At 41.7% G+C, this 13,812-nt stretch overlaps 1 protein-coding gene across 1 annotated transcript in view; it reads right to left on the bottom strand.

Annotated features, from left to right (window-relative positions):
• LOC115102815 (MAM domain-containing glycosylphosphatidylinositol anchor protein 1-like) overlaps positions 1-13,812 on the bottom strand; it is a 397,798-nt gene that overhangs the window by 53,700 nt on the left and 330,286 nt on the right. The window contains exons 12-15 of the mRNA XM_029623129.2: positions 9,992-10,187; positions 9,768-9,791; positions 8,588-8,740; positions 4,327-4,488 (exon numbers count right to left, since the gene is read on the bottom strand). Coding sequence (XP_029478989.2) covers positions 4,327-4,488; positions 8,588-8,740; positions 9,768-9,791; positions 9,992-10,187 — 535 coding nt within the window. The remainder of the gene's footprint in view (positions 1-4,326; positions 4,489-8,587; positions 8,741-9,767; positions 9,792-9,991; positions 10,188-13,812) is intronic.

The following is a 13,812-nucleotide window of genomic DNA, read 5'->3' as shown; positions in this document are numbered from 1 at the left end:
AAAACCAAATTCTCAACATCAACAGTGAAGAGGTAACTCCCGGATTCTGGCCTTCTAGGCAGAGTTGCAAAAAAATGCCATATCTCAGACTGGCCAATAAAAATAAAAGATTAAGATGGGCAAAAGAACACACACACTGGACAGAGGAACTCTGCCTCGAAGGCCAGTATCCCGGAGACGCTTCTTCACTGTTGACGTTGAGACTGGTGTTTTGCGGGTACTATCCAATGAAGCTGCCAGTTGAAGTCTTGTGAGGTGTCTGTTTCTCAAACTACACACTCTAATGTACTTGTCCTCCTGCTCAGTTGTGCACCGGGGCCTCCCACTCCTTTTTCTATTCTGGTTAGAGACAGTTTGCGCTGTTCTGTGAAGGGAGTAGTGCACAGCGTTGTACGAGATCTTCAGTTTCTTGTTAATTTCTCGCATGGAATAGCCTTCATTTCTCAGAACAAAAATAGAATGACGAGTTTCAGAAGAATGTCTTTGTTTCTGGTCATTTTGAGCCTGTATTCGAACCCGCTGACACTCCAGATACTCAACTAGTCTAAAGAAGGCCAGTTGTATTGCTTTTTTAATGAGCACAACAGTTTTCAGCTGTGCTGACATAATTACAAAAGTGTTTTCTAATGATCAATTAGCCTTTTAAAATTAATAAACTTGGATTAGCTAGCACAACCTGCCATTGGAACACAAGACTGATGGTTGTTGATAATGGGCCTCTATGCCTATGTAGATATTCCATAAAAATCGGCCATTGTCAGCTACAATAGTTATTTACAACATTAACAATGTCTACACTGTATTTCTGATCAATTTGATGTTATTTTACTGGACAAAATAATTGATTGATTTTCTTTCAAAAACAAAGACATTTTCTAAGTGACCCCAAACTTTTGAACGGTAGGGTAGTTGCGGATAGTCCCTGTAATCCTAGATTCAGATCATTCAGGCGAGAAAAAACATCACCCAGATAGGCCAGTCGTGTGAGAAACTCGTCGTCATGCAAGCGGTCAGACAAGTGCAAATTAGGGTCAGTAAAAAAGCTTTAAGCTAGTCTCTCAATTAAAAAAAACCTGTTAATACTGTAAGAATATTTTGAAGATAAATACACAATGCAGAGTTCGAGAGGACGAGAGTACTATAATTAATGATCACTAGGGAATTGTCAATGTAAATAGGAGTTGGGTTTCAGTTCAACATCTGTTCAGAATCTGTGGAATATCACTCCTGATTTCAGAGCGACGTGTGCTACGTGTGCCACGTTTTCATTGGTCTGTACAATGAGTCGAGAGTAAGATACTTATTTGACGTTGTACTGCAAGGACTTCTGATTGGTCAACCCCAGGCTGGGGTGGGGGGTTATAAATGGAATCCTGTTCCTTTTTTCGGTGGGGAAAAGCTGAGGACAGGGGAGACTGAACATTTATCTTCCAGCATAACATCTTGATTTGTCCTCTCTGAATAAACCCATTTTCCTCCATCCGATTTGCTTTGGAGTTTGTTATTGAAGAATAAAATAATTTGCTAACTATACTTTGCTCCTTGATAACCAGCACAATATGTTGTAAAACTGTTACATGGTCGCTGCCCATATGATTGCATAATGCAGAAAATACACGAAAGTTCAGGGGCCTTGCTTTAACAAAGTTAACCATTTTCACTGTAGTGTCCAAAACATCTTTCAAGCTATCAGGCATTCCCTTGGCATACCCCTAGGGGTATGCGTACCCCAGTTTGGGAATACCTGCCCTAAAGCATACAAAAATTATACACACCTCGGCCTAAACATCAGCGCCACAGGAAACTTCCACAAAGATGTGAACGATTAGAGAAACAAGGAAAGATTGTCCATCTATGCTATCAAAAAGAAATATATAATCTGGCACACCAATTAGGAACTGGCTAAGAATACTTGAATCAGTTATATAGCCCATTGCTCTTAATGGTTGTGAGGTCTGGCCTCTCACCAACCAAGAATTCACTAAATGGGACAAACACCAAATTGAAACTGCATGTAGAATTGTAACGTAGACACTGGGAGTCGAGAAGCAGGTTGTAAGTTTAACAAAACAAAGAACAATACACCATCGGCGTAGCGTTTTAACATGAAACAGAAGCAATACTGCCTGGGGAATGAACCTAAGGGAGTGTCAGATAAAGGGGGGTTAATGAGTGAGGTAATGGAGTCCAGGTGTGCCTCATGATGAAGTGCAGGTGTCCGTAATGATTAATGCCAGGTACGCGTAATGATGGTTGCCAGGACCGGTGGTTAGTAAACAGGTGATGTTGGAGAGGGGAAGGGGGTGTAGAAGTGCCATGAATTCTGCAAAAATATCCTGTGTACAATGTAAATCACCAAATAATGCATGCAGAGCAGAATTAGGCCAATACCCGCTAATGATCAAAATCCAGAAAAGAGCTGTTAAATTCTACAACCACCTAAAAGGAAGTGATTCCCAAACGTTTTGTAACAAAGCCATTACCTACAGAGAGATGAACCTGGAGAAGAGTTCCCTAAGCAAGCTGGTCCTGAGGCTCTGTATATAAACACAATCAGACCCCATCGAGCCCCAGGACCCAACCAAATCATGAGAAAACAAAAAAGATAATTACTTGACACAATGGAAATAATTACATTTAAAAAACTGAGCAAACTAGAATGCTATTTAGTCCTAAACAGAGAGTACACAGTGGAAGAATACCTGACCACTGTGACTGACCCAAAAATAAAGAAAGCTTTGACTATGTACAGACTCAGTGAGCATAGCCTTGCTATTGAGAAAGGTCGCTGTAGGCAGATCTGGCTCTCAAGAGAAGACAGGCTATGGGCACACTGCCCACAAAATGAGGTGGAAACTGATGGGTCATATTAAGAGCCGACATCTGTACTATCCTTGTGAGGACTTCTGGTCTCCACAAGGATTGTAAAACCAAAAACACACACACACACCCTCCACACCCATAAATCACCAGTGCCCGGTTGTTGACATAGACGAAGTGTGCCATGAGATCTATACACTTGATAAACCCATCTGATAGCACGCACTATGATGAACCACTTCCCCAGTGACTGATTGCGTCACACCCCCTCTCGTAAATCACCCAGCGACACCCCCTCTGGCCCCTTCTCTTCCCACCACCACCCTGCCCTTGAGGAGTACATACACACGCATACAGGAACACATACACACACCCACAAACTGACAGAAAAACTGTACACATGTACGCACGTAATCACACACACAAACAACACACACACACACACACACACACACACACACACACACACACACGCACACAGATGGGGTGTATCTGAAACACACTCTACAAGTGGAGTGTGGTGGAGGTGGGCTTTTGACAGAGGAGAAATAAAGCTTATGGTTCTGAAACTGACAGTTTTCCCACAATCTATCTCATTGTGCTTATTGTCATCTATTGTCCAGTCCTAGTAAGACAATGATATAGTAAGCATGCCAACCTTTCCCTGGCAAGGTAGACATTCATACGTGGGTCTCACGACAGCAACTAGGGCTATGCCAGTCTGCCTTGTGTGTGTGTGTGTATGTGTGGGTGTAAGTGCGCGTGCGTGTGTTAGTGTGTGCCACGTGAGTAAGAGCGTGTCTGTCTGTCTGTCTGCCTGTGTGTGTGGTTGTGCCTGTGTGTATGTATGTACATGCTTGTGCAGGCGTGTATGTATATTTGTGTGTTTGTGCATGCCTGTGTGTGTGTGCGTGCATGCATGTGCATGTGTGTGTGTATGTGCGTGTATGCCCACGCCCGTGTGTGTGATGCTGAGTCGGCTGAGGCATCATCTGTGCCAGGTGGAGTGTGTGGAGGGGTGAGGTCGGCAAGGCCACCTGGTGAGGGGAGCAGTGTAGGGGTAGTGTGTGCCAGCTGTGCCATTCTTGGGGATGTGCAGGGCAGCAGTTGAGAGCAGTTGTCCCTGATGCGACATGGGCGGAAAGGAAAGTGCTGACACACACACACACACACGTGCACAAACACAGATGAGGATTCACTCAACCACTCATTCATTCACCTCACTCACTCAAACACACAGACCCCTCACTGACGCTTGAACCCCTATATTACAATAGCTTTTCAACACTGACCCTAACAACCTCAAAAATGGCAAAATGTCAAAATGGTGCTAAGAACATTAGGGCTCGGACTAGGACCGCCATAGATTGGGAGTAAGGCCCTGTGATACTAGCCTCCTGTCAGGGGGTGTACTTGTACGTCAAGCTGCCTCACGCTATAGAAACATTATGGCTTGGACAAGGCTACTTACTTTTACTTCTGAACTTATGTGGCTCAGGTACTCACCGATGTGCTTGCCCTTCATGTGGTAGAAGAATGAGACACAGTAGGGGAGACGACCGGAGCCCTTGGGGCCTCTGGTAGCAGTAACATTGTAGAGAGGGGACAGGAGACGGGCATTGTCCCCAGCGACCCGTGGACGAGAGGCCTCGATGTACATGTAGTAACCTAGAAGGGGGAGAGGGGAGGGAGAGACACATATGGTTCGAGACGGTGGTTTTGATCCCATTTTACATTTGGGATTATCGGTAAATCCTGGTGAATTCTGCATGCCGCAAATAGGTATGACAGTTGTAAGTGCCATGAAATACCTATACCTATGTTATTCAACACAAGCGGCAAAGAAAACGCCATCCCTCTTTGTGACTGCAGCATCAGAGATTTCACATCGCTGGACATTTTAATTATGGCCATCTGTGGTACAGTCTGTAGATGATGTGTTAATATCACATATAAAAGTTCTTATTCAGTTAACTATTCTGCTAATTCTGTCCTATTCTTGTTATTGTGGCCAATGCATAAATTGGAGGGGGGAAAAAACACTTCAAAAACCTTGTATCTCAAACAGACCATAAAACAAATGCTTGCCATTTTCCTCATGTACACTGAACAAAAATATAAACGCAACATGTAAAGTGTTGGTCCCATGTTTCATGATCTGAAATAAAGAATCCCAAAAATGTTCCATACGCACAAAAAAGGTATTTCTCTCAAAGTTTGTGCACAAATCTGTTTACATCCCTCTTAGTGAGCATTTCTCCTTTGCCAAGATAATCCATAAAATAAAAGGCCACTTTAAAATGTGCAGTTTTGTCACACGACACAATGCCACAGATGTCTCAAGTTTTGAGGTGCAATTGACATACTGACTACAGGAATGTCCACCAGAGCTGTTGCCAGATAATTGACTGTTCATTTCTCTACCATAAGCCACCTCCAACATCGTTTTAGAACATTTGGTTGTACATCCAACCAGCCTCACAACTGCAGACCAGATGTAATCATGCCACCCAGGACCTCCAAATCCGGCTTCTTCACCTGTGGGATCGAGGGGAGGAGGTGCTGAGGAGTATCTATATCTGTAATTAAGACATTTTGTGGTGAAAAACTCATTCTGATTGGCTGGGCCTGGCTCCCCATTGGGTGGGCTTGGCTGCCAAGTGGGTGGGCATATGCCCTCCCAGGCCCACCCATGGCTGCACCCCTGCCCAGTCATGTGAAATGCATAGATTAGGGCCTAATTCATTTATTTTGATGGACTAATTTCCTTATATGAACAGTAACTCAGTAAAATCTTTGACATTTTTGCATGTTGCATTGATATTTTTGTTCAGTATAGTATGATATAGTATGAGCTGGCCAATGAGCTGGTCAATCAGTGGTCTAGAGGAGGATGAGCTGGCCAATAAGTGGTCTACTCGCATTAATATTTTTAATGACCGGTATGCACACAGCCAATACAATGCAGGAGTGGCTTCGGGACATGTCTCTGATGTCCTTGAGAAGTCCAGCCAGAGCCCAGACTTGAACCCGATTGAACATCTCTGGCGAGACCTGAAAATAGCTGTGCAGCGATACTCCCCATCTAACCTGACAGAGATTGAGAGGATCTGCAATGAACAATGGGAGAAACTCACCAAATAAGAGTTGTGCCAAGCTTGTAGCATCACAACCAAAAAGACTTGATCCTATAATCGCTGCCAAAGGTGCTTCAACAAAGAACTGAGTAAAGGGTCTGAATACTTATGTAAATATGAGCAAGGCAAAGGGTGGCTACTTTGAAGAATCTCAAATATAAAATATATTTTGATTTGTTTAACACTTCTTTGGTTACTACATTATTCCATGTGTCTTATTTAATTGTTTTGATGTCTTCACTATTATTACACAATGTAGAAAATATTAAAAATTAAGGAAAACACTGGAATGGGTAGGTGTGTCCAAACTTTTGACTGGTACTGTGTATATATAAGTATTTTAATAAAATATTTTTATACACTATATATACACCCCTTCAAATGATTCGATTCAGATATTTCAGCCACACACGCTTCTGACAGGTGTATAATATCGAGCACGAAGCCATGCAATCTCCATAGGTAAACATTTGCAGAAGATTCGGCCCGTACTGAAGAGCTCAGTTACTGTCAACATGGCACCATCACAGGATGCCACCTTTTCTACAAGTCAGTTCATCAAATTCCTGCCCTGCTTGAGCTGCCCAGGTCAACTGTAAGTGCTGTTATTGTGAAGTGGAAACGTCTAGGAGCAACAATGGCTCAGCCGCGAAGTGGTAAGCTACACAAACTCAGTAGAGTGTGACCGCCGAGCACTAAAGCTCGTAGCGCGTGAAAATTGTCTGTACCACTCACTACTGAGTTCCAAACTGTCTCTGGAAGCAACGTCAGCACAATAACTGTTCCTCGGGAGCTTAGTGAAATGGGTTTCCATGGCCGAGCAGCCGCACACAAGCCTAAGATCACCATGCACAATGCCAAGCGTCAGCCGGAGTGGTGTAAAGCTTTCTGTCATTGGACTCTGGAGCAGTGGAAACACGTTCTCTGGAGTGATGAATCACACTTCACCATCTGGCAGTCTGAAGGACAAATCTGTGTTTGGCGGATGCCAGGAGAACAATACCTGCCCGAATGAATAGTGCCAACTGTAAAGTTTGGTGGAGGAATAATAATGGTCTGGGGCTATTTTTCATGGTTCGGACTAGGTCCATTAGGGAAAATTAAGGGAAATCTTAATGCTACAGCATACAATGATATTCTAAAGGATTCTGTGCTTCCAACTTTGTGTTAACAGATTGGGGAAACCCCTTTCCTATTTCAGCATGAAAGCGAGGTCCATACAGAAATGGTTTGCCAAGATGTGGAAGAACTTGACTGGCATGCACCACAACCCCATTGAACACCTTTGGGATGAATTGGAACGCCAACTAATTATGGCTGGCATTGGTTACATCAATCTGCTACAATATCAATGTTGCCAACTAAGTTTTATGAGGAGATAGTAAAAAGCCTAAAAGGCTATCTGAATGTGCACACTATGGATTTTTTTTTTAAATGCACTGACTGTCATGGGACTAAAATGGCTGTGACTAAAACTAGAAATAAATTGTCCAGAGTTTAAGTCGACTGATAATAACTACCACTAACGAAAAAAGTAACTGCCAAAATTAACACTGCTTAACCTCTTAAGTCGACCCTCTACTTTTTTGAACATTCTGTTAAAAATCGCGCAACATTTCAGCGCCCTGCTACTCATGCCAGGAATATAGTATATGCATTTGCTTAGTCTGTGTGGATAGAAAACACTCAGACGTTTAAAAAACTGGTTAAATCACTGCTGTGGCTTTACCAGAACGGCATTTACATCGAAAAGCACAGGAAAAACTGATCACTGAAAATGGGAAAATATATCCATGCGCTACTTGAACCCATTGATAAAGGTGAACCACAATTAATTGACTGAGGTTGCAGTACCTACAGCTTCCACACGGTGTCTAAAGTCTTGTCATTTCCCTTCGAGTTTTTTCTTGGTCAAACACATACAGGACACCGTATCTCCTCCGGTCTAGGACCGGATATTTTCGTTGAGTTTCTAGCCGGACATTTTTCCAGACGGACAGCTAATGATCTTTACATCGCCTCCTGATTAATTTTATCGCTTATTAACGTTTACTAATACCTAAAGTTGCATTACAAACGTATTTCGAAGTGTTTTGTGAAAGTTTATCGTCGACTTTTTGAATTTTAAAAAATGACGTTACGTTTTGAAACGATGTTTTTTTCGTTTATCACACAGTCTACATATAACGATATCTAGGCTTTATATGGACCGATTTAATCGAAATAAAGACCCAAATAGTGTTTATGGGACATCTAGGAGTGCCAACAAAGAAGATGGTGAAAGGTAATGAATGTTTTCTATTTTATTGTGCGGTTTGTGTAACGCCGAAATGCTAATTATTTTGTTTACGTCCCCTGTGGGTCTTTTGGGGTGTTGCATGCTATCAGATAATAGCTTCTCATGCTTTCGCCGAAAAGCATTTTAAAAATCTGACTTGTTGCCTGGATTCACAACGAGTGTAGCTTTAATTCGATACCCTGCATGTGTATTTTAATGAACTTTTGAGTTTTAACTAATACTATTAGCATTTAGCGTAGCGCATTTGCATTTCCAGAGCTCTAGTTGGGACGCAAGCGTCCCGAGTAGAAGCAACAGGTTAAAGGGATGTGTGTACATTTCAGGAAGATACCTTCTTTGTTTCCACTCCTGTCCATCTCTGGGCCGGTATTGGACGAGCGCTTGGGGTTCTGGGTCAGGTGGTTCTGTCTAGTCCAATCAAACTTGTCACCCCGGTCCTGGGAGAAACCACAGATGCGCTCGTCCTCAAAGCCACAGACGTGGTCTGTTGAGAGCCAGAGAGAGAAGGGGATATAGAAAGAGCGAGAATACAGAGGTTGAAGAGGATGAGCAATAACATTGATAGCGACAGAGACACAACGAAGTGAGGAAAAAGAGGCAGAGGAAATAGGGAAGAGTGAGGGATCAAAGAGAGAAGAGCGACAAAATTGCGACACATTACCAAGCCATGGTGAAAAAGAGGGAGAGAGAGAGGAGAGACAAAGTTTGAAGTTTTAAAATGACCAATGAATCACTTCAAGAACCTCTTTGCATTCCAGTAACAATTCTCTGTTCTTTTCATCTCTGAATCACCCAAACGAACTAAAACCTAATACTACCCTCCAACAATCCACAAGGTTCCTACCTACCACAACCATCACATCAATTTCAACCCATTACATAAATCCACTGCTGGCTGTGGTATTCACTAAGCATTGTCAATGGAAGGACTATGAAACATTGCAATTAGGCACACCAAATGCAACTGGACACACAGGCACTTCATTTATGCTCTGGAGCAATAATACCCATCAAAAGCTTTAACATTGCTACATGTTAAACACGCACACACGCTCACACAAACACATACTCATACAAATTACGCTAGCCACACACTGTCAGCCATTGACTGTAGGTACATTCCAAATGTGCACCGTATTCCCTCCATAGTGCACTACTTTTGAACAGGGCCCTTGTCAAATGTAACGCACTAAATAGGGGATTTGGGATGAAGCCTGTACCCCATTCACATTGGTGTTATGATAGAAACATAATCTATTATGATTCATGTCCCACTCAGCGACGTACGTGCACTTCCTCAATTTGTTTTCTGTTGTTCTCCAATCTGCGTGGTTGGAGAAAATGTGATTTTAATTGTGCTCGTTTGGCGTCACTCTCCACTTCCCCTGCCTGAGCGGCGTAATTGAACCAAATTGCCTGACGAGAGGAGAGAAACAGAGAGAGGGCGGAGTGGGGGAAAAAAGGAAGAGTGAAAGAGAATGGGGGGAAGAAAGAAATAAAGATATTCTTACCTGAAGGTCTTGGGTAAATGTAGGCTGTGAAAAAGGAAATACACATAGATTATCACTATACCCTTTTACATAACTGTAGTGGTACTCATTTAAAAAATGTATTTAAATAAATGCCAAAATGAACACAAAAAAGGCCTACTTGGCCAGTTATTGATTATTATTATTAATATTAGTATCATCAGAGTGGCCACTTTGGCTCCAGGCGCAAGCAAGTTGCTACTCACGCTCTGAGTACTGGATGGTGCGACTGACATAGTCTCCGGTGCTGTAGGTGGTGATGGGGGCCAGGCGGATCTCATAGGAGACAGGGATCTTCAGGTCAGTCAGGGTGTAGGACATGAGGCTGCCCTTCACGGGCTCCTTCTTGTCGATCTGCTTGGAGAACATGTTCACCTGGTTCATCTTGTCATTCTGCTTAATCTGGGGGAAACAGAGAGAGGGATAGAAAAGAGGGGAAATGGGACCATGATGATGGTGGGCTCAACTGGCAGAACTGTAATATAAAGCCATTTGAAAAAATACATTTTCATCAAAATGTCCACACAAGGAAAAAGGCTATTTTAGGCTTAGGGATTAGGTTTAGGGATACAATTAGGGTTATGGTTTCGGGGTAAGGTTGGGGGTTATGGAAAATAGGATGTTGAATGGGAATAAATTGTTTGGTCCCCACAAGTATAGTAAACCAAATGTGTGTGTTTGTGTGTGTGTGTTACCATATATCCATAGATTCAAGGCCAGAATAATAGTAGAGAGAATTATTTATTTCAGCTTTTATTTCTTTCATCACATTCCCAGTGGGTCAGAAGTTTACATACACTCAATTAGTATTTGGTAGCATTTCCTTTAAATTGTTTAACTTGGGTCAAATGCTTCGGGTAGACTTCCACAAGCTTCCCACAATAAGGGTCAATTTTGGCCCATTCCTCCTGACAGGTTTGTAAGGCCTTGCTCACTCACGCTTTTTCAGTTCTGCCCACACATTTTCTATGGGATTGAGGTCAGGGCTTTGTGATGGCCAATCCAATACCTTGACTTTGTTGTCCTTAAGCCATTTTGCCACAACTTTGGAAGTATGCTTGGGGTCATTGTCCATTTGGAAGACCCATTTGCAACCAAGCCTTAACTTCCTGACTGATGTCTTGAGATGTTGCTTCAATATCTCCATGAAATTTTCTTTCCTCATGATGCTGTCTATTTTGTGAAGTGCACCAGTCCCTACTGCAACAAAGCACCCCCACAACATGATGCTGCCACCCCTGTGCTTCACGGTTGGGATGGTGTTCTACGGCTTGCAGGCCCCCAGTTTTTACTCCAAACATAACGATGGGCATTATGGCCAAAGAGTTACATTTTTTGTTTCATGAGACCAGAAGACATTTCTCCAAAAAGTACCATCTTTGTCCTCATGTGCAGTTGCAAACTGTAGTCTGGCTTTTTTATGATGGTTTTGGAACAGTGGCTTCTTCCTTGCTGAGTGGCCCTTCAAGTTATATCGACTTGTTTCACTGTGGATATAGATACTTTGGAAGCTGTTTCCTCCAGCAGGGTCCTTTGTTCTGAGACAGATTTTCACTTTTCGCACCAAAGTACGTTCATCTCTAGGATACAGAACGCATCTCCTTCCTGAGCGGTATGACGGCTGTGTGGTCCCATGGTGTTTAGACTTGCGTACTGTTGTTTGTAGAGATGAACGTGGTACCTTCAGGCATTTGGAAATTGCTCCCAAGGATGAACCATGACTTATGGAGGTTTACAATTGGTTTGTAGCTTTTAGGTTTTAGCTGATTTCTTTTGATTTTCCTATGATGTCAAGCAAAGAGGCACTGAGTTTGAAGGTAGGCCTTGAAATACATCCACAGGTACATCTCCAATTGACTCAAATTATGTAAATTAGCCAATCAGAAGCTTCTAAAGCCATCACATCATTTTTGGGAATTTTCCAAGCTGTTTAAAGGCACAGTCAACTTAGTGTATGTCAACTTCTGACCCACTGGAATTGTGATACAGTGAATTAATCTGTCTGTAAAGAATTGTTGGCAAAATGACTTGCGTCATGCACAAAGTAGATGTCCAAACCTACTTGCCAAAACTATCGTTTGTTAACAAGAAATGTGTGGAGTGGTTGAAAAACAAGTTTTAATGACTCCAACCTAAGTGTATGTAAACTTCCGACTTCAACTGTATATGTACATAGCTACGTCAATTGCTTGGTAACCCTGCACATTGACTTGGTACTGGTAATCCTTGTATATAGCCCTGTTATATTTACTCTTTATAGTTTTTTGTTATTCACTGTGTATCTATTCCTCGTGTCACTATTTCAATTTTCATTCAAATGTATTTCTTTAACTCTACATTGTTGGAAAATAACTCATAAATTAGCAATTCACTGTTAGTCTACAACTGCTATTTATGAAGCATGTGACAAATAAAGTGAGATTTGACACACACAAATGTTATCGTCCTCATGAAAGGCTTATTTCATGTATTTTATTGTATTTATTCATTTTATTAAAACATACATTTCAAAGGGTCAAATATGATGTATTGAATCACATATTGAGCTGTCATTTAAGCTAGGTGTGCGTCACTTAGAACAAAAAAACAGAATCATATTTTGCCATTTAGCAGAGGTACAAAGTGACTTTCAGTCATGCATGCATACATTTTTCCCCATGGGTGGCCCGAGTAGGAATCAAACCCATGACCCTTGGCATTGCAAGAGCCATGTTCTACTCAATGAGCCACACAGGACCACAGTTAATTAAGTGTTTGCACATATACAGTGGGGAGAACAAGTATTTGATACACTGTCGATTTTGCAGGTTTTCCTACTTACAAAGCATGTAGAGGTCTGTCATTTTTATCATAGGTACACTTCAACAGTGAAAGACGGAATGAAAAACAAAAATCCAGAAAATCACATTGTACGATTTTTAAGTAATTAATGTGCATGTTAGTTAATTATGTTTATATTTCTTAATATGCATTGCACAGTATATGCATAATCATATGAACATAATGTCAATGTATTATGTATGTGGATGTACTGTATATGACAGTTTGTTAATGCATGTCTTTGTCCATGTGTTGTTGTGCTTGTTTAAGTACTTACAGATATAGGATCGTAATTTGATACCTATTTTATTGCTCAGAATTTTCCTGCACAGCAGTAAATGCTATTTTGTAGTGTATTTGAGGTTTAAAAAGGATTCTAACGTTTATAATTTCCACTTTAAAATATCAGACTTGATTTGCACTAATGCAAAAATGCATCAACCCCTACAAAACATTAATTATAATCAACATTTCCTGTTGCTGCAAGATTATTTTCTTGATGTAGCAAATGGGTTCAAATGAAGATCCTACATCTGTAGGGGTGGCTGTGGGAGTGTGGCATCCCTGCAATCCTGAATATTGACAATAACTCTAGAAAACATTGGAAACACCTTTCTAATATTGAGTTGCATCCCCTTCTGCCCTGGACTATACAAGGTGTCAAAAGCATTCCACAGAGATTCTGGCCCATGTTGACTCCAATGCTTCCCATAGTTATCAAGTTCGCTGGATGTCCTTTGAGTGGTGGAACATTGTTGAAACACATGGGAAACTGTTGAGCGTGAAAAACCCAGCAGAGTTGCAGTTCTTGACACGCTCAAACCGTTGCACCTGGCACCTACTACCATACCCCGTTCAAGGGCACTTGAAATGCACACATACACATTCCATGTCTCAATTATCTCAAGGCTTAAAAAGCCGTACTTAACCAGTCACCTCCCTTTCATCTATACTGATTGAAGCAGATTTAAAACCTGTTAGAGATAGGGGGCAGTATTTCCCCTTTGGATGAATTGCGTGCCCATAGTGAACTGCATACAAATCTGTCCTAAATTGCTAATATATGCATATTATTATTAATATTGGATAGAAAACACTCTGAAGCTTCTAAAACCGTTTGAATTATGTCTATGAGTATAACAGAACTCACAGGGCAGGCAATCTTCCAAACTAGTTTTGAAATCCTGAAAGTTGGGGCAACTTTGAC

The sequence above is a fragment of the Oncorhynchus nerka genome, linkage group LG28, assembly GCF_034236695.1.
Source record: "Oncorhynchus nerka isolate Pitt River linkage group LG28, Oner_Uvic_2.0, whole genome shotgun sequence".
NCBI lineage: Eukaryota > Metazoa > Chordata > Actinopteri > Salmoniformes > Salmonidae > Oncorhynchus > Oncorhynchus nerka.
Note: the sequence above shows the minus strand (reverse complement) of the source record. Positions and strands in the feature narration are given on the sequence as shown.